Genomic DNA, 22440 nt, shown 5'->3' with positions numbered 1-22440 from the left:
TTCCTTCCTTCCTTCAGTCTTTCCTTCCCTTTCCCCTCCCTCTTTCCTGCTCTTCCTTTCTTTTCTCACTTTTTAGTTTTTTTCTGGCTGTTTTATTATTCCACCAGGATTGTTCATATCTGGAACCTTGCCCATAATTTCTGGAAACTGAACGCATTTGAAAATAATTTTGACTTTAAAATAGAAACTCTTCATTAGATCATCTAGCAGTTTGTAGTTTTAGAGCTTCTAAGTAGACTTCTGGTCATACAACCACATTTTTGGTGATGATATTTTTGGCTCTTGATTTGCATTAGATGCTTTCACAGCCCACTGCACATGCAAGTTGCTTCTGTACTCATTGAGTGTTTTGCATAGACCCTTGCAGGCCCAGATCAGCTGTTCAGGTTTTATAAAAGGTCTTTGCAGTGTGGGCTGAGGTTCATCAGGCAGGCAGGGACAGCAAGATGATGTCACAGACACAGGTCCTTATATCCTTGTTGCTTTGGGTCTCAGGTGAGACATTTAAGTTCCTCAATGTTTTTGGAGTAATATCATTTCAGAATTAAAAAAATAATTTTAAGATATACTAGGAAATACTAGGTATTTCCAAAATAGACCCAATTATGTGCTGACCTGTAATGCCATTAGAAAGCACATTTTAAATTACATACTTCAATGTGTCTATGATAAAGTGTGTGTGTATCATCATTATCCATTTGTGATTGCAGGTGCCTGTGGGGACATCGTGATGACCCAGTCTCCAGGTTCCTTGGCAGCATCTCTAGGACAGAGAGTCGAGATGAAGTGCAAGGCCAGTCAGAGTGCTAGCAGCTACTTAGCTTGGTACCAGCAAAAACCAGGACAGGCTCCTAAGCAGCTCATCTACAGTGCATCCAGCAGAGCGTCTGGGGTCCCCGACCGATTCAGTGGCAGTGGATCTGGGACAGATTTCACTCTCACCATCAGCAGCCTCCAGGCTGAAGATCTGGCCATTTATTACTGTCAGCAGTATAATAGTGCTCCTCCCACAGTGCTTCAGCCTCGAACAGAAACCTCCTCCCCAAACCATGGGTCTGTGAGTCTTTTCTTCACCAGCTTCTTCCTCCCAACACGGCCGTGAACCTGTACATTCCTCTCTCTACCTGAGAAATCTTATCTCCTGACTTATTCCTTGAAGGATTTTTGGGCCCAGGAGAAAATTAAGGAAGCTTGCTTTTTATGGATGCTTTTTTGTAGGAGATCCTTGGGAAAAAAAGCTGTAAAGATCTCTTAGAGATCTGGGGCTTTGTTTCACAGGCACCTGCACGTTTCTCATGGACTGATTGCATGACTGAGCCAATAAGGTTTGTCTCTACCCTCTGGAGAATGTTTCAGTGAATCTTACTCACTGATCGATCAATTCTCACTTCTCTGTGTCTCCTTGACTCTGCAATATTTGTATTTTAATTCTTGATTCTCCTGGTCTCCCTTCTTTATCTGCCATTACCTTCTAAATCTGGACCATCCCACTACTAAATGCTTGACGCTTCTTATTCAAAATCTTCCACAAAGAAGATAGTATCCATCTCCTGCTTCTTTTCTTTTCCTTGGATGCTGTATTCCAGCTAAGCTTTTATGGTCACTGTCACTGAAGTTGCTTTCCTACTCTTTCTCCTTTTGTACCACCATTTAATCTTCTCTCCAATTCCTCCATTGTACTGATTCTTACAAAGGCAATTCTCTAGTTCTTTAACTCTGTCACTCTAGAAATATATATTGTTCTCTATTACCTTTTCTCATCATATGTCAACTTTCTCTTTAAATCCATCTCAATGGGCACTCAAGGCTAACTTTGTTACTGAAGGGAATCATGGCTCTAGGGGTGCTATAACTTGAGTCCCTTGGACAACATTTAGTTAACCTGCTCATTTCAGTGTAAAAGTGGAAAAAATGAGTCTTCACCTCCTTCTGAAAAACATGGGTTAATGAAATTTAGCTTCACAAATGATCCCAGCAAATCTGATCTATGTACTCTGAGCACTCTTACCTTCATAACAGCTTCTTATAATAATTAGAAATATGTTTAAAGTATTGGCATTGAGGAATACATGTCATTCACTCATTCAAGATATATTTTTCCAGTGCTTACTATGTATCAAGTGCAATAATATCTGCTTTGGTTCTGGTTGGGTGAGCCAGACAAGAAACAATTGCTTTAGTATATATTTACTCTGTTCCTTTTTAAGTGCTATGAAGAAAACTAAAGCAAGGAAAGCGTAAAAGCATAAGGGGTAACAGTGAGTAGAAACTTAAAACTGGATGATGTAGTATTTAGCTATTGTCATGGAATAAACCACTCAGAAAATGGAGTGGCTTAAAATGGTAGCATTTTTATTGTTGTTATGTTTATGGGTCATCTGAGTAGTTCTGTTAATATGGGCCAGACTTGATTGATCTTGGCTGGCTTGTTTGTGTGTTTGAAGTCAACTGACAGGTCAACTCGTGCTAGTTAGTATGGAAGGGCTCATGTTTCTTTCATCTCTTTCACATTTCTGTAGTTGGCTGACCATCAGCTGGGGTTGTCTGGGTGATGACCTCATGTCTCTCATCAACCGGCTGACTAATCTCAACTTCCTATGGCCGTTGGTAGAGTCCCAAGACAGAAAGTAAAACCACATAAGGCACCTTGAAGCCTAGACTCAGCACTGTCACAATGTCCCATTTGATGCATTCTAATGATCAATGCAATTGATCCTATTGAAGGAGAGGGTAAATAGCCTCTACCTCTTGATAAGAGGAAATACAGAGTTATACTGCAAAAAGAATAGATAAAAGAAGACGTGGAGGATCTCCCTTAAGAACAGGGGATCCGTTTTTGCAATCAATCTATATCAATGCAATCAATCAACTATAGTTGGTCATGGAGAACGTGAGGCTGAGAAGATATGACTTATTCAAAGTCTTGATGTGGTGAGGTAATAAGCCATAGAAATATCTCCAGGCAATAGAGTTTTAGTTAGAGGACACAGCAAATTTCTAAGGCAGAAACGTGATCAGCATGTTGGAAAAATAGAGGGAAGCCATGTTGCTAAAATGGAGTGTGAAAAGGGGACAGTAGTGGAAATAAGATCAAATAAGTAATGAAGTTGCCACATTGTATAGGATTTAGGAGACTTCTCTATGATTTGAGTTGTATCTTGAAGGGTATGGTAAGGGGACAGTTTTGGACAGAGGAGGACATGATTTGATATGTAGTTGTAGAGGATCTCTCTGTTTTCTGGCCATTGCTATCGTCCAGGCTAGAGAGCATGACAGGTTTGGTCTATGGCAATAGCAGTAGAGGTGGCGAGAAGTGTTATATTTTGAGGATAGAGATAATAATACTGATGGTTTTGACAAGGAGTGTGAGAGAAAGAGAGATCTGGGGACTGCAAGGTTATTTTCTGAATACCAGAACAATGGAGTTGTCATTTATTTAGATAGAGATAACTGTGGTGAGAGTAGATTTGGGGTGGAAGAGCAGGAATTTGGTTCTGGACATTTTATGTTTGAGATGTGTGTTAAACCTTCAAGTGTGGTTGCAAAGTAGACCATTGGATATATGAGTCTAGAGTTCAGGGGAGAGAACTGGACTGGAGATTGAAATCTTGTAACTTGTTACAATGGGATAAGTGTTGACTTGATTAGATGCCCAGTGACTGAGCCTGAAGCAGGAGAGATGAGCAAGAAGCAGTCAAGGAGTCTGAGAAGGAACAGTGGGTTGGAAGACAAGCAAGATAGTCTGATGTCCTGGAGCTCAGAGAAAAAGGTGCATCAAGAGGGAGGATGTGTCAACATGCTAAATGCTGCTGATGGGTCTAGTGAGGTGAGGACTGGGATGTGAGCATTGAATTTGGCAATATAGAAGTTACTAGTGACCTTGAGCAGAACAGTTTCAGTGAGATGGTGTGGGTAATATCTTGAATGGAGGAAGCTAAAGAAAGAAAGAGAATAGAAGGTTTGAAAGTGATGACTGTATTAGCTGTTTCAATGAGCTTTACAGTAAACAGAAGATGAAGCTGGCCACGACTGGAGAGAGATGTGAGGTCAAAGAGTTTTTACAAAAGATTTTGCATGCTGACAGGAATAGTGCTAAAGAGAGAATACTGATAATTCAGGAAAGAGGGAGAAATGTCAAGCAATGCTGTTAAAGGGAAGAGCTATGGGATCAGAGGAAGTGTCCTCAGATGGGAGGGTTGTCTGCTCCTCTACAGTAACAGGAAGGAAAGTAGAATGTGGCAATATAGATGCCAGGGGACCAGAAGAACCTATGGGAGGGACCAGTGCAAGTTCTCTTCTGATTGCATCTCTTTACCTCGGAAACAGGAAATGGGGTAATTGGCTTACAGTTAGGATGGAGTAGAGATGTTAGAACTTGAAGTAAAGAAGGAAAGAGAAAGAGTGAAAACTGAATCAACCAGGGAAAGGAAACGTGATAGCAGTGCAGTATTTGGGGTCCTCAGGAAGTTCATGGTTATGAATCTGAAGTGAGATGTCAGAATTATTGTGTTTTTGTCCAGTCATATCAGAAATGTGGGGGAAGGCACATAGAGATTTGGGATTTTGCTGTATGTAACGAAACAATAGAAGACCAAGGGACTTCTTGTGTATAAGGCAGTCATTATAAATAAGGATCACGGAATTTAAGGTGAGTAAGGAGGGAAATGAGAATATGAGGGGCTTAGGGACAGACAAAATGTAGAAAAGTCAACAGATTTGTCAAAAGATGATTTTCAAAGAACAGTAAAATTTTGACTCTCATGGATAAATAATAACAATAAACATGCGTAAAATAATTTATTTTACTCACATGATATGAGTGAGATAGGAAGATGTATTTGGCTCAAGGGAAAAGTCAAAACAGCATGGATATATATGAAGTAATAGAAAGAATTGCAAATAGAGACAAACGAAGTGGTTTTTCCAAGTGGTGGTAAGGAAGTCAGTTAGGGCCTCAGCGGTCAATTGCAAAGTTCTGCTTTGGCGGTCTGGGTTTGTCAGTTCAGATCCCGGGTGCAGACATGGCACCTCTTGGCAAGCCATGCTGTGGTAGGCGTCCCACATATAAAGTAGAGGAAGATGGGCATGGATGTTAGCTCAGGGCCAGTCTTCCTCAGTAAAAAGAGGAAGATTGGCAACAGATGTTAGCTCAGGGCTAATACTCCTCAAAAACAAAAAAAAAGAAAGTCAATTAAATCTCTACTAGACAGGACAGAATTCAGGTATCTATCAGTTACCTACAATTTATAAAGAGTTACAAAACATTTCAAAGACAGTAAACAGGGGTAGACTCTGATAACCCAGAAAGGTATGTTATAGATATGCCTAATTTTCCATTGAAACACAAGATTAGTTTCCCTACAGATTTCAGGTCCTGATGAAGGCTAGAAATTATTGGCAATGGCATACCAGATGGAGAGAGCTCTTAGAAGTGGTCAAGAGTGAAGTGTTTAACATTTTGGTGATAAAGAAGTTGCAATTATTTTCTAATGCCACATCTAAGACATGGTCATGGAAGTGAGTGATCAAGACTGAGTAAAGAAGAGACAATTGGAGGAGATTCAATCAAAGAACTGACTGATCAGTATAATGGAAGGTTTATATATGAGTTTATTGACATTACCAGGAATAGTGACAGGCTTGGATTTGAAGAAAGTGTCTGTAAGCCAGGAACAAAAATATCCCCCAAATGAGAAGAGGCCTTGGAGCTGGTATATGACTGCAATAAGGAGTGATACTGAGTCATGTAGTCTACCTACACAGAATTCAAAGATTGTTTTTTATTATTTTATTTTTTAGGTAGGAGGTATGGAAGAGATCTAGAAGTGGCAAACAAAGTGGGCAACGGGAACTCCTTGAGAAGGCTGCAGAGGAAGCACTGTACTCAGGGGAGACCAGAAGGCTAAAGAGCACACAAGCTAAGAGAGCATTCAGAAGAGATGGAAACTCTAGATCTTATCAGTGGTTGGGAAGGCGTGTGAGTTTGGGAGATTTTTAAAGTCCTGCTAGTTAGGAATGAGTCTTTCATCCCTCAAGTCTTCCATGTATTTGTTTGCTGCTCTCTAAATTCTGCTTTACAGTTGTTTTCAAACTTAAAAACTTTTCTAATTATAAAAGGAAACTGTTCTTCACTTCTCAGTTTTGACTGGGAGTCTTTTTTTTTTTAATGGTAAAAACGTATTGGGGGGTGACCTGCCCATTGGTGCAGTAGTTAAGTTTGTGCACTCTGCTTCGGAAGCCTATTGTTCGTGGGCCCAGAGCCTGGCAAGGACCTGCACACTGCTCATCAAGCCATGCTGTGGCAGCATACAACGTAAAAAATATAGAGGAAGATATGCACAGACTTAGTTTAGGGCCAATCTTCCTTATCCAAAATAAACGAACAAAACATATTGGGAAAAGTATAATTTGCATTGGTTCTATCACAAGGATAGGCAGAGATCTAGTGTTTTCTCATTCCTGGGATGTTTTCTCTGGAATCAAAGTTAAATGGCAAGTAGGGAAATAGGGATGCTCAGTGGACAGTGACTACAAACTTGCCTAGAGAGGAGGTTCTATCTGGGGAACATGTTTGGGATCTGAGTGGAGGGGACTACATTGGGCTGCATGACTTCACACTGAGACTCAGAGTTAGGGCTGAAATAAAATTTAAAGGAAGTGGATGGAAATATAGAGAAGGAGACTCACTCTCTTTTGGAATAAGAGGAGTCCCAGCTGAAGATTTTTAAACTATACCATTCCAACTCTTTTTTTCCCCAACAAACCAAACCAAACCAAATCAAACAAACAATAAAAAATAATCCTATATTTGTACAAGTAGCTAGAAAGTGAAAAGTAGCTGGACACCTATCTCACTTGCCCTGGTAGGAAGGTTTACATTTGGGGTCATGTTGTTATGAGAATACATCTTGAGGTTGAAAAACAGTAATTAGTTGTACTATCTTTAGCTTCCAGGCTGCTGATGATAGGAGTGAAGTCTGTCCCAGACCCACTGCCACTGAACCCGGTGAGCATGCTGTTAACTCGAGTGGAAGCATGGTAAATGAGGGCCTTGGGGGGCTACCCAGGTCTGTACTGGTACCACGCTAAGTAATGCCTGACATCCACATAGAGGAGGCTTTCCGTGGCTCTGCAGCTGATAGAGACTCTCTTTCCTGGGGAGACAGGCAAGGACTCTGCAGCCTGAGAGAGCACAATCTACCCACTGGAACCTGCAATCAGAGGCACATGGGGCTGATCCAGAAATGCTGTGTAACTCAGGGATAGACGAAAAAATCAAGCTGAAATGTAGTTTCTGTGACAGGTGGACAAGTGTATGTTGCTTGTAGCCTTTATTTTATATCCAATTTTAAGATTATGGGTCTTTATGAAGAGGAGGATTACTTTGGAGGGAAAATTTCATTTCTGTGTTTGTAAATATTCTCTCATCTGAAACATGGTACAGCAAGAACCTGAGGATCTGGGCTGGTGACATCACCTTGTAACTTCTCTTTTTGCTTGATGTTGCTCAAGCTCTATCCCCCAGATATGGCTCCGTTTATGTGGCTCAGATCACCCTCTCAGGATGTCGTAGGGGCTGGAGGAACACATGTAAAGAACCAAAGAGTATGATGTGAAATTCATAGAGCACAGGCTTGTGTTTAAAAATCTTGTAAGCTGTGCTTTCCTTACTTTTTAAATAACAGTAATTGGTGCCTAAGCATTTGCTCTTAGATTCTTTGCCAAAACTAAGATGAAATTAGTTATGTTTTAGCATCCCTAGTACAGTTGCTAGAAACAGAAATATATTCATGATGAAGCATTTGTTGAAGTGTACATGTGGAAATTGTTTTAACGCTCAACTCATAGAGTCTAAAATGTTTGCAAATAGAGCGATCTCCCAAGATGGCAGCAGTAGAGGCCTCCAACATCCAATGTGCCATGTCTGGTGTAGAGCAGTGGTGGTACCAGTAGGACTGCCACTGCCCATCTGTGGTGGCAGTGGTGTCATATAAAATCTCTTTCTGTGATTTTTCTTGGACAGTTATGCCATCCAACTCCCATGCCTTTTCTATAGCATGTTACCAGAACTTCCCATCAAATCTGTAAGTCATATAATAAGGTTCAGTCATTTCCTTTTGTGCTTAGGTTAGACCCGGTTGGTTTCTGTTGTTTCTAATCAAATGCCCGGACTGATAAAAATGTTTCCATATTTGACAGCATTATGTCTTCGTCAAAGTTTCTTTCCCACAAAATATTTATATTTGTACTAAACTCTTTACACTTCTATCAAAATTTAGAACAATTTATAGGGTTGCAAAAAACATCTCATTAGTATATTGCTTAAGATTATGTTACAATTGAAAGTAAACTTGATAGACTTGCTGTTTTCTTTCCTTTATTTTTTTTCATTCATGCATTTCCTAAACAAATGCTAACTGAAGATCAACTATATTCCAGGTACTTTTCTGAGTACTAGTGTTATAATAATTGTGGTGACCAATGAAAGACATGATCCATACTCTCAGGAGTTTATGTGGTAGGGATATACACATTGGTAAAAGAATGCTACAAAAATGCAGATTTTGAGGTAGGAGATGTATATATGAGGCCATCTGGAAGGGAATTCTAAGTGTCTCTTTTGTTTATCCTATGCAGGATAGCAAGATTTGGAAGTCTTTTAGGCAAAGAGATGACATGATCAAATTTGCCTTTGAAGAAGATCATTCTTGTTTCAGTGGAGAACATTTTGGAGTGAGACAAGAATAGATTCAAGAATAGAAGTTAGGAATCTATTTTAGGAATCCAGAAGAGAGATGCTCATGGCTTCGTCTAAGGCCATGACTCTGAAGATGGAAAGAAGTGGATGGATTTGGGAATATGTATGTTGTAAAATTGGCTATGAGGATTGAGGTAAAAATCAGTGTCACAGATATCTCCAATGTTTGTAGTTTACTCAAGATGCATGGTGTCCCCTTTCTTAGGATGTGGTTTGGCCGATTGAGATGTAGAGGGGGAGACGATAGTGATTTATATATTAAAGATACTAAGTTTAGGGTGTCCTTGAGATATCCAAGAATAAACTTAATATTTTGGAATTTGAAAGAGAAGTCTGAATTGGAAGTATCAATTGATGAAAGATGTGCTCTTCTATCCAACGATATGAACTTTAATACAATTAATGCTTTCTGTTATTCATTTTATTTTTTATTTATTCATTTATTCAACAAATATTAATTGACCAGTCTATGGCAAGTACTGTGCCAGGTACTTTGCGGATATAATTTTTAGTATATATCAATAAAATTGTGAGATTATATTATAATAAATATATTTAAAAGTTTATTATTAATATAACACCAATATGTGCACAACATACACATATGTACATTTTTTATTGACTAATATTTTAGTACTCCTCAAGATATCATCAATATCTAGTATTTTTCTGGCCTCCTGCTGCCCTGAAATCCCATGTGTCCTTTAATAACCATAACCTTTCCTTCCGCTCAAAATTAAACCCTATCTTCAATATTTGTAGTGGTCATTTCCTGCATTTTACATTCTAGATCTCTAAACCATAAAGCTTTGCTTGGTATGGTACTATATACAAATGGAGTCAAAAGACCCAGAATAGCCAAAGCAATCCTGAGACAAAAGAGCAAAGATGGAGGTACCACACTCCCTTATTTCAAAATATACTACAATGCTACAGTAGTCAAAATAGCATGGTACCTGCAGAAAAACAGACACACAGATCAATGGAACTGAACTGAGAACCCAGAAATAAACCCATCCATCTATGGAGAGCCAATTTTTGACTACAGAGCCAAGACCATACAATGGAGAAGGGAAAGTTTCTTCAATAAATGATGTTGGGAAAACTAGACAGCCACATGCAAAAGAATGACAGTAGACTATTTTCTTATACCATGCACAAAAATTAGCTCAAAATGGATGAAAGACTTGAATGTAAGACCTGAAAACATAAAACTCCTGGAAGAAATCATAGGTAGTATGCTCTTTGACATTGGTCTTAGCAGTATCCTTTTGAATATCATGTCTCCTCATGAAGGTTAACCAAAGAATAAATAAACAAATGGGACCACATGAAACTAAAAAGCTTCTGTATGGTAAAGGAAACCATCAACAAAATGAAAAGACAACCCACCAACTGGGAGAAAATGTTTGAAAACCATATATCCGATAAGGGGTTAATATCCAAAATATATAAGGAACATTCAACTCAACAACAAAAAGATGAACAGCTCGACAAAACGGGCAGAGGATCTGAACAGTCGTTTTTCTGAGGAAGATATACAGATGGCCAACAGGCAAATGAAAAGATGTTCAACCTCACTAATTATTAGGGAAATGCAAATCATATCATATATTTGTATACATTCTTTTGTTACTAGCATTTTCCCCCAGATTTATTGAGATGTAAATGACATATAACATTGTGTTACTCTAAGGTGTACAACATGTTGATTTGACACACATATATTGCAAAAGGATTACTACCACAGTGTTAGCTAACATCACCATCATGTCACATAATTACCATGACTTGTTTGTGGTGAAAATATTTAAGATATACCCTTATAGTAACTTTTAAGTATATAATACAGTGTTATAAACCATAATCATCAAACTGCACATTAGATCCCCAGGACTTTTTCATCTTATAACTGAAAGTGTGTACTCTTTGTCCAGCATCTCCTCATTTGTCCCACCCCCAGTCCCTGGTGACCAACTTTCTATCTCTGTTTCTATGACTTTGGCTTTTTCAGATTCCACATAGAAATGATAAGTGTTCCTGTTGTTCCACACCCTCACTAGCATTTGGTATTGTCAGTGTTTTGGATTTTGGTCATTCTAATAGGTGTGGAGTGCTATGTCATTGTTTTAATTTGCAATTCCTTAATGACATGTGATGTGGAGCATGTTTTCATATGTTTATTTGCCATCTGTATGTATTCTTTGGTGAAATGTCTTTTCTGATATTTTGGCTCTTTTAACTGGATTGTTCATTTTCAACTGTGACTTTTAAGGCTATTTGGATATTTTGGATACTACTCTTATGTTAGAATATGCATTTTGAAAATATTTTCTTTCAATCTGTGGCTTGCTTCTCATTCTCTTAACAGTATCTTTCACGGGGCAGAAGTTACTAGTTTTCTTTTTAATTTTTTTTTTATTATTTTGAGGAAGATTAGCCCTGAGCTAACATTTGTCACCAATACTCTTCTTTTTGCTGACCAAGACTGGCCCTGAGCTAACATCTATGCCCATCTTCCTCTACTTTATATGTGGGACACCTGCCACAGCATGGCTTGACAAGTGGTGTGTAGGTCTGCACCCAGGATGCCAACAGGTGAACCCTGGGCTGCTGAAGTGGAATGTGTTAACTTAACCACTGCACCACTGGTCTGGCCCCCAGAAGTTACTAATTTTAATGAAGTTCCACATATACATTTTTTCTTTCATGGATTGTGCTTTTGGTGTTATATCTAAGAAGTCATCACTAAACTCAAGGTCAATTAAATTTCCTCCTATATTATCTTCCAGGAGCTTTAAAGTTTTGATTTACATTTAGGTTTATGATCCATTTTGAGTAAAGTCTGTGCTAAGATTTATTTTTCTTTTTTTATGTGGATGTCCAGTTGTTTCAGCACCATTTGCTGAAAAAGCTCTTTTTTCCATTGAATTGCCTTTGCCGCTTTGTCAAAGATCGGTTAATCCTATTTGTGTAGGTCTATTTCTGGGCTCTCTGTTATGTTCAATTGATCTGTATTTGTCTACTCTTTCACCATTGTCAAGTTGTCTCATTTACTGTAACTTTACAGTAGGTCTTGAAGTCAGGTAGTGTCAGTCCTTTGACTTTGTTCTTCTTCAGTACTGTGTTGGCTGTTCTGGGTTTTAGTTTGGTTCTTCTTAAAGACTGTAATATCACCATTTATAGTGTCCTTTTCCCTCTAGATATATCCATATTTGTTATTCATTTTTTTTAAAAAATAAGCTATTTATGCTAATTTCAAAATCTGAAATCCTATGGGTACTTTCTTGTCTCCTTTCTGTGATTCTGTTGTTACACATGTTGTTCATGTTCAGGCAGTCTCATTTTCTTTTATTTCAAGAAACCTCTGACATCTTGCTCATGTTGGCCCTTCAAAAATTATTTGAGAAGTCTCCTGAGAGTTTAGAATGGATGTATCCTCCTCAAGAGAAGTTTTGTGTTTCTTTATTCCAGGTGCTTGGGGGCTCTACTAGTTGAATGGGCTAAATCAAGTTCAAAGTTGGAAAGTTCCAGACTCACTTAGGCCATGTATGCTTGGGATGTGAAACCATGCGGGAATTGATCTACCGTCACAACTTCTTAGGGAGTTTTTTTCTTCCTACTTTCCGTTACCAACATATAAAGGCCACCTTGAAAGCCAGCAGTCAAGTCTTTTGATGACTACAGCTCTGGATGACATCTTGACAGCAGCCTGATGAGAAACCTGGAGCCAGAACCAGCCAGGGAAGCCATCCTCAAATTCCTGACTCACAGAACTGTGTGAGACCATAAATGTTCAATATCTATGTTGCTTAAATTTGTGGCAATTTGTTACATAGCAATGGATAACTAATGTAGAGATGCTGTAAGAAATGCAGTAAAATATGGGCATAAGTGTGATGTCTATCAGCTTATAAAACAAAAATAATACTTTGCAGAGTTAAAATATACATAGAGATGAAACTTATGATAATAATAGCATATAAATCAAGAGGTAGGTCAATGGCGTTGAAATTGAACAGTCGTTGAATTGTCCATGAAACTGTAAATATGCTAATTTAAGATTTTTCTTTTCTGGCAGAAGAAAGGGAGTGATTCTCTTTTCTCTCTCTCTTTTCTTTCTTGGCTCAATAATGTGTGATTAAAAAAAGTTTTATTACAGTAAAATTAACAAGCAATAAACTACACATATTTAAAGTGCACAACTTGACAAGATATGATATATGCATGTACCTGTGAATTAACCTCTACAATCAAAAAGTGAACGTATCCACATAAATGTTTAATAGTATTATGTCTTTTTGAATAATTGACCCCTTTATCAGTACAAAATGACTTTCTTTGTTCCTGGTAATATTCTTTGCTCTCCTAAATCCATCTGATATTACAATACCCACTCCATTTTTTTTGGTTAGTGTTAGAATGGTTAATCTTTTAAATTTTAATCTCTTTGTATCTTGCTATTTATTTTCCATTTGTCCCATCTCTTCTTTCTTCCTTCTTTGCTCTTTTTCTGTTTACTTTTGGAGTATTTTGAGTATTTCTTGTGATTCCTTTAATTTTCTTTGTTGGCTTATCATGTATAATTCTTTGATTTTTCATTTAAGTGGTTATTTGGGGGTTTGTAGTATATGTCTTTACTTACCATACTCTACCATCACTTGCTATCTAGTGTTAGAATCTTTCAATAATATATTCCACTTCTACCCCTTGACCTTTATGCTATTTTTGTCGTGCATTTTACTTTTATATATGTTGTAAATCCCATAATACATTGTTATAATTTTTGACTACATAGTAAACTAAGTTTTAAAGAGATTTAAATAATAAGAAAAATATCTCACAAATTTACCCCTGCAGTTACCTTTTCTGGTGCTATTTGTATTTTCATCTGCTATCATTTCCTTTTGCTGGGAGGACTTCTTTCAGTATTTCTTGTAGTGTGGAACTACTGGCGACGTGTTCTTTCAGGTTTGTTTTGTTTTAGAAATCTTTATGCTATATTTTCTTTGAAATATGATTTTTCTGGGTATAGAATTTTTGGTTGACAGTTGTTCTCAATGCTTTCAAGATGTTCCTCCACTGTCTTTGGGCTTGCCTTGTTACCAAGAGAAATCTGCTGACATCCTTATTTTTGTTCCTCCCTATGTAATGTGTTTTTTCTCACTGTGGTATTCATCTTATCATTTGCTTTGAAGAATTTGATCATGAAGATAAGCTTTGGTGAATTTTTCTTCATGTCTCTTATGCTTACCGTTCATTGAGTTTCCTGGATCTCTTCATTTATAATTTTCATCAAATTTGGAATATTTCTGGGCATTTCTTCTTCAAATATTTTTTCTGCCTCCTATCTTCCTTCTCCTTTGGAACTTCAGTTAAATGCATGTTAGCCACTTGAAGCCATCTTTGGCTCACCAATGAACTTGCCACTTTTTCAGGATTCTTTTTCTTCTGTTTCATGTTTGATGGTTTCTATTGTTATGTCTTCATGTATACTAATCTATTCTTCTGCCATATCTGATTAATTCCACCCAGTATATTTGTACCAGTTTTTGTCATCTCTGATTAATTACATCCACTATTTTATATCAGACACACTTAGTTTTCACCTCTAGTACTTCACTTTAACTCTCTTTTTAAATATCTTCTATGTCTCTACCTAACTTTTGAATATATGTAATACAGTTATAATAACTTGTAACATTCATGACTGCTAATTCCAGCATTTTTGTCAGTTCTGGTTTGGTTTAGATTGATTAAGTATTCACCTCATTACGGTTTATATTGCTGATTTTTTGCATGATTGGTAATTTTTCATGGGATATAAGATCAAGCGAATTTCACCTTGTTGTGTGCTTGCCATCATTGAATTGATATATATATTCTTAAACTTTGTTCTGGAACATAGTTAAATTACTTGGAAAAATTTGATTCTTTTGGGTCTTGCTTTTAAGGGTTTGTTTGTTGGGACCAGAGCAGTATTTACTTTAGAGCTAATTATCCTCAATAGAAAGACAAAGTCCTTCTTATTACTTTACTCCATGTCTTGTGAATTATGAGGTTTTCATGTGGAAACAGGCATTATTTCTGTCCCTGTGTGAGTGCCAGATATTGTTACCTCCAATTTTCTTGGAAAGTTCTTTGCTTGGCATCAGGCAGTTTCCTTATAAACATGCATCAAACAGCTGTCTGTTGAATACTCTAGATGTATTGTCAACAGATATAAGGAGTTCTCTCTATCTCTGCAGCTTTTTCTTCTGTGGTACTTTGTCCTGCAAACTTTAGCCTCTTCAGTCTTTCTGGATTTTCAGCTTTGTTTCCTCAACCAGGGAGTCTACTGGGCTCTCTCTGATTCCTCCTCCTTATGCTGCAGACTGAAAACTCTCTCAAGACAATAAGCTGGTACACTCATCCGACTCAGCTCATTTGTTTCTTGTTTCTCAGGCTGTCCTTCATTGCCTGATGTCCAGTGTCCTGAAAACCACTGTTTTCAAAGACACACACTCACACATGTGGGAATGTAAATCTCATTCTTGTTACCCCATTTTGCCCGGAAGTGGAAATCCTTTTCCACTGATGCTAGAGACTGAATGTTTACATCCCCCCAAATTCATATGCTGAATCCTAACCCACAATGTGATGGTATTAGTACATGGGGGCCTTTGGAAAGTGATTAGGTCATGAAGGTGGAGCTCTCATGAATGGGCTTAGCACTCTTATAAAAGAAACCCCAGAGAATTCCTTCATCCCTTCCATCATGTGAAGACGCAGCAAGAAGAGGGCCATGTATGAACCAAGAAGTGGGCTTTCACCACGCATTGATCCTGCTGGTACCTCAATCTTGGACTTCCCAGCCTCAAAAATTGTGAGAAATAAGTTTCTGTTGTTTATAAGCCACCCAGTTTATGGTATTTTTGTTAAGATAATTGATGTTTAAAATTGTGGTCATTCCATTTCTAACTTTCAGAAATTTTGTTTGGTTCTTTTTCAAATCTTATTTTATTTTAATTTTCCTTTTTATTGTATGCAATGACAAATTTCTAATTTATTTCTTTAAATAAGCTCTCATAATTTCCTAATTTCCAAATCTCAAGTCTGGGCAGAACTCTTTGTTCTTTGTTATTTTCATTTTTTTCTTATTCGTATTCAAATTATCTTATTTTCTTGGATGCCAAGAATCCTTGATTTCTTGGTGGTATTGATCCTTGAAAAGTTACTTGTGCGGTTTCCTGAGTATTTAGGATAGAGATGTTCTTCTCCAGCGAGGCTTTCATTTGGAGTCTGTACCACTAGGAATATCTTAACCCAATTCCAAGCATGGAGAGTTCTAGACTCATATGGGCCATGCATACATGGAGGAAAAATCTTTGCAAAGGTTGGCCTGCAGCCATAATCTCCCAAAGAACTCTTGTTTGCTTTTTTTTAAATCCATTTTTGCAATGAATGCAGAGCCCTCTTTTCAGTTCCTAGCAGTTGTGAAAGGATAGGTCCCAGTGTCTCTTTGATTGACACTCCATTTGAGGTTAGAGTCCCTCTGGCCCCTAGCTCAAATTATGGCCCCATATGTCTTAATAAATGAATAAATTCTGGGCATGTCTTTTATCTCTATGGCCCTCAAACCAAGCTCAAGTGTTTGCAGTGCTCTTACACACCTTCAGCATAAAAATGCCTTTAGAGTTTTGACATTTTTTAAAAAATTGGGTGAAACATTCCCCATTTTCTTTTTATTCCTTCTTCCCTCCCTCACTTCCTTCCTTCCTCGCTTCCTTTCTTTTTTCACTTTCTAGTATTTCTCCAACATGTTTTATTATTTCACCAGGATTGCTGATATGAGGAACCCACTGCTCAAGCCATTTGCTGCTATACTCACCGAATGCTTTGCACAGGCCCCCGCAGGCCCAGATCAGCCACTGAGGTTTTATAAAAGAAGCCGTGCAATGTGAGCTAAGCAACTTCAAGCAAAAAGGTACAAAAAAATGATGTTGCAGAAACAAGTCCTTATGTCCTTGTTGCTCTGGGTATCAGGTGAGAAATTTAAAAGTGCCTCAGTCCGTTTGGAGTAATATCTTATGAAATTTAAAAAAAAAACTAATTCTAAGATATAGTGAGAAATATAGGCTATTTCCAAAATAGACCCAATTATTTGCTGAAATGGAATACCATTAGAACACACATTTTAATTTATGTATTTCTATGTGTCTGTGATGAAGAGTGTGTGTATCATCATTATCCGTTTGTGATTACAGGTGTTTGTGGGGACATCGTGATGACCCAGTCTCCAGATTCCTTGGCTGTGTGTCCAAGACTGATGGTCACCCTTGGCTGCAGGGCTAGTGAGAGTGTTAGCAACTTCTTAGTCCAGTACCAGCAAAAACCAGGACAGGCTCCTAAGCTGCTAATGTATGCAGCATCCACCAGGTCATCTGGGTTTCCTGACTGATTCAGTCAGGCAGTTAATCTGGGATAGATTTCACTCTCACACTCGGCAGCCTCCAGGCAGAAGATATGGCTATTGATATCTGTCAGCAGTATGGTAGCTATCCTCCCACAGTGCTTCAGCCTTGAACACAAACTTCAGTCCGAGAACCATGGGTCAGTGAATCTTTGCTGAACCAGCTGCTTCCTCCCTACAGAGTCCTGAACATGCACAATCCTCTGTCTATCTGAAAGGTAGTATCTCCTGACTTATTGCTTGGAGGGATTGCAAGGCCCAGGAAAATATTCTGGCAGATGACCTTTTCTGGACCTCTGGATCTGGATTTCAGGATCTGGATTGTGTGGGAGGTTATAGAAGAAAAAATGCTGTAGAGATCTCTTAGAGATTAGGAGTTTTTGCGTCATGGGAACCTGCATGGTTCCCATGGACTGATCACATGATTCAGTCAGTGTTTGTCTCTACCTTCCATAAAAGTGTCTAGTGAATTTATACCCAGATGGAACAACTCTATCTTCTCTGTCTCTCTTTTACTCTGGAACATTTCTATTTTAATTCCTGATTCTCTTGGTCTTCTTTCTTTATCTGCTATCACCCTCAAACTCTGGAACATCTCAATATTAAGCACTTGACCTCTCCTATTCAAAACCTTCCACACAGATGGTAGAATCCCTCTTTTGCTTTTTCCTTCCATGGGCCTATTTTCCAGCCAAGTCTTTCTGATCAAAGTCACTGAGTTTCTTTCCTTCTCAGTCTCCTTTGTACCATCCTTATCTTCTCTCCGTTTCCTTCAGTCATACTCATTCTTACAAAGGCATTTCTCTAATTCTTTGACTCTGTCACTCTAGAAACACATGATAGTGTTCCCCATTGCCTTTTCTCATCATTTGTCAACTTTCTTTCTCTCCCTCTTTTTTTTTAAAGATTGTCACCTGAGCTAACATCTGTTGCCAATCTTTTTGTTTTTCTTCTTCTCCTTCTCCCCAAAGCTCCCCAGTACATAGTTGTATAGACTAATTGTAGGTCCTTGTTCTGCTATGTGTGATGCCACCTCAGCATGGCTTGATGAACGGTGCTCGGTCCATGCCCAGGATCTCAGTTGGTGAAACCCTGGGCCACCAAAGAAGAGTGCATGAACTTAACCAGTCAGCCACCAGGCTGGCCCCTGAACTTTCTCTTTAAATCAATCCCAATCGGCACCCAAGTCTAACTTCGTGACTGAAGGAAATTGTGATTCTAAGTGTGCTGTAATTTGAATTCCTTGGAAAACATTTAATTAACATGCCCATTTCAGTGAAAATAAGGAAAAACTCCAGTGATTTCAGCATTATTTCTTCACCTCCTTCTGAAATACATGGGTTAATGAAATTTAGTTTCAGGAAAGATCCCAGCAAGTGTAGTCCCTGATCCCTGATCAGTGTAGTTGAACACTCTTTCCTGCATAACAACTTCTTATAATAATTAGAAATATATTTAAAGTATTGATATTGAGTAATTCATGTTTTACTCATTCATTCAAGACATGTTTTTTGGGGTGCTTATTATGTGTCAAGAGTAAAAATATTTGTTTTCATTCCAGTTGAGGGAGCCAGATAATAAACAACTGTGTCAGTAAACATTTACTAAGTGCTGTGAAGAAAAATAACCAAGGAAGGGAATAAAAGCTGGCTGGTATAACAGTGGGTAGAAAATTAAAACTGTATGATGTCTTAGTTAGCTCTTGTGTAGTAGACCACCCACAAAATGCAGTGGCTTAAAACGGTAGCGTTTTTATTGCTGTCATGATTATTACTTGGTTGAGTAGTTCTGTTAATATGGGCCTGACATGTTTGATCTTGGCTGGCTTGCTTGTGTATTTAAAGTTAGCTAAGGTAAATTTATCTTCTGGGTTTTAATTTTAGTTCTTCGTAAAGACTGTAATATAAACCAACAACCCAATTAAAAAGTGGGCAAAAGATCTGAACACAAATTTCTCCAAAGAAGATATACGGATGGCCAACAGGCATATGAAAAGATGCTCAACATCATTAGCTATCCGGGAAATGCAAATCAAAACTACAATGAGGTATCACCTCACTCTGGTCAGAATGGCTGTAATTAACAAGACAGGAAACAACAAATGTTGGAGAGGATGTGGAGAGAAGGGAACCCTTGTTCACTGCCAGTGCGAGTGCAAACTGGTGCAGCCGCTATGGAAAGCAGTATGGAGTATCCTCAGAAAATTAAGGATAGATCTACCATATGATCCAACTATCCCACTGCTGGGTTTTTATCCAAAGAACTTTAAAACACAAAGGCATAAAGACTCTTGCACCCCTATGTTCATTGCGGCATTATACACAATAGCCAAGACATGGAAGCAACCTAGGTGCCCATCAAGGGACGAATGGATAAAGAAGATGTGATATTTATACACGATGGACTACTACTCAGCCATAAGAAATGATGAAATCCGGCCATTTGTGACAACATGGATGAAACTTGAGGGTATTTTGCTGAGTGAAATAAGTCAGAGGGAGAATGTCAAATGCCATATGATCTCACTCATAAGTAGAAGATAAAAACAACGACAAACAAACACATAGCAATGGAGATTGGATTGGTGGTTACCATATGGGAAGAGGGGAGGGGGGAGGGCAAAAGGGGTGATTAGGCTCACATGTGAGGGGGTGGACTATAATTAGTTGTTGGGTGGTGAACATGTTGTAATCTACACAGAATTTGAAATATATTATGATGTACATCCAAACATAAATAAATAAATTAATTAATTAATTAAAAATAAAAATAAAAAATAAAATAAAAATGGAAAAAAAAGACTGTAACAACACCCTTTACAATTTCCTTTTCCTTCTAGATATATCCATGTCTGCTATTTGTTTAAAAAATAAACTATTTGTGCTCATTTCAATTTCTGAAATCCTACAGGGACTTCCTTATCTGCTTTCTGTGATTCTGCTGTTACTCATGTTGTTCAAATTCAGGTAATCTTGTTTTCTTGTTTATTGAGAAATATCTGACGTCTCTCTCATGTTGGCTTTTCAAAAATTATTTCTGAGGTCTCCTGAGAGTTTAGAATGGGATTGTCCTCTTCAAGAGAAGTTTTATGTTTGTTTATTCCAGGTGCTTGTGGCCTCTACTAGTTGGATGGGTAAATCAAGTTGAAAGCTGGAAAGTTCCAGACTCACTTAGGCCATGCATGCTTGGGATGTGATCCCCTGTGGAGATGGATCTACAGTCACAATTTCCTAGGGAAGGGTATTTTTTCTTCTTGCTTTTCCCTTTCGTCTCTAGTTCTGCAACAAATCTAAGCAGTTGTCCCCGCAGTTCCGTTCCCAGAAGTTGAGGGGAGGGGAGAGTTCTGTCCAGATTTGGTTTGCTCTTATCCTGAGAGATCCTGAGGGGCTTCAGACTAATGTAGGATTGATCTCCCTCAGAACTTCTCACCTGGGTGGTCTCTGGGCCTCCACTTCAGACTCTCTGGCCTTTGCACGGCCCTGGTACCCAAGCTCGCAGGTTTGTTGTATACTTAGATGCCTTCAGGAAAAAGCAGCTTTAATAATAAAATATTTTTTGGTTACAGAAAATTGAAAATTTCACGCTATCTTTTCAGAGCCTCAATGTTTTTAAGGACACACACACAGACACACTCTTATGTGTATGTGTGTTTGTATTTAACATAAAGGTTCTTTGTTAGATTGTCTTGTGTTGGTTGTAGCTTGGGTAAGAGAATGTTGTTGATTTTGAGAAATATTTTATATTTCAACTGGTTTCTGAATACTTATTGGAAATTGCAGTTTCTAAATTTGTGTGTGTGTCTTTCATAGCCAAACAGTCGCCTTTTCTGATGTTATTTTTGGCTCTTTAAATTATGTACTTCCACAACAACTGCTATGATTTACTTCCATAATCACTATTTGTTTGCATGCTCTCCTCTGGGCCCTGGTTGGCTGCTGAGAGCTTTGCAAATGTGCTCTGTTCCTGCACAACGTGGACTGAGCTTCCTCAGGCAGGGCAATGGGAGAACAATATCACAGGCCAAGCTCCTTATGTTTTTGCTGATCTGGGTTCCAGGTGAGAGGATTAAAAGTACCTCAGTCTATCCAGATTAATATTTTTGTGGATTAGAAAATGATTTCAGATGCAGAGCAAAATAAGTGTTATTTCCAAAACAGACTCTATTAGGTATAACAGGGTCTGTGTGGTATGTAGCATTATAAAAAATGTTTTAAAACTTCTTGGCTAAATGTATGTGTGTATGGTCACTGTTCATTCCTGATTGCAGGTGCCTATGGGGACAGCATAATGATCCAGTCTTCCCGGTTGCTGGCTATTTCTGCAGGAGACAGGTTCACCATCAACTGCAAGTCCGGCTGGAGCATTAGCAACTACTTAGCCTGGTACCAGTAGAAACAGGGACAGACTCCAAAGCTGCTCACCTCTTGGGCACCCACCCAGGTACCTGAGGTCCCTGACTGACTCAGTGGCAGCGGATCTGTGACAGATTTCACTCTCACCGTCAGCGGTCTCCAGGCTGAAGATGTGGCCGACTTTTACCGTCAGCAGTGTTATAGCTCTCTTCTGACAGTGCTCCAGCCTTGAACAAGAACATCCTCGGGTCTGCTTTTCAGCTTGTCAGCATCTAAAGCACCAGATGCTTCCTCCCCACACAGCCCTGGACTTGTGCCCTTTCTCTGTCCGCCAGAGAGGCTGCGTGTCCTGACTCACTTATGGGTTGGTTTGCAGGGCTAGGAGATAATTAAGGGTCTTGATATCTCTTTGACCTCCTGTTGTGGAAAGTCCCTAGAGGAAAATGCTATTAAGACCTCTGTATTAGTTTTCTATTGCTGCTATAACAAATCACCACAACCTTACTAGCTTAAATATTAAAAACTTATCATTTTATAGTTCTGGTGTCAAAAGACAAAAATGGGTCTCACTGGGCCAAAATCAAGATGCTGGCAAGGCTGCTTTCTCTTCTAGAAGGTCTAGGAGAGAATCTATTTTCTTGCCTTTCCTGCTCCTAGAGACTTCTGAGTTCCTTGGCAAGTGGCCCCCTTCCTCCGTATTCAAAGCCTGTGACATTGCATCTTTCTGACTCTTCTTCTGTAGTCACATCTTCCTCTGATCACAGCCAGGAGAGATTCTCTGCTTTTAAAGATTTATATAATTAGATTGGGCCCACCCAGATAATCCAGGAGAATCTCCTCATCTCAAGGTCATTACCCTTATTCACATCTTCAAAGTT

General features: G+C 38.6%; 1 gene segment (V, D, J or C); it reads left to right on the top strand.

Annotated features, from left to right (window-relative positions):
- The first annotated feature begins 419 nt into the window (after nt 1–419).
- Nucleotides 420–19809, top strand: LOC106838629 (immunoglobulin kappa variable 4-1-like). The segment is given in 4 exon segments: nt 420–495; nt 711–1053; nt 5800–16724; nt 19094–19809. Coding segments are annotated over 3 exon segments (396 nt in total).
- The last annotated feature ends 2631 nt before the right edge of the window (nt 19810–22440 follow it).

Source organism: Equus asinus, chromosome 6 (assembly GCF_041296235.1).
Source record: "Equus asinus isolate D_3611 breed Donkey chromosome 6, EquAss-T2T_v2, whole genome shotgun sequence".
NCBI lineage: Eukaryota > Metazoa > Chordata > Mammalia > Perissodactyla > Equidae > Equus > Equus asinus.
Note: the sequence above shows the minus strand (reverse complement) of the source record. Positions and strands in the feature narration are given on the sequence as shown.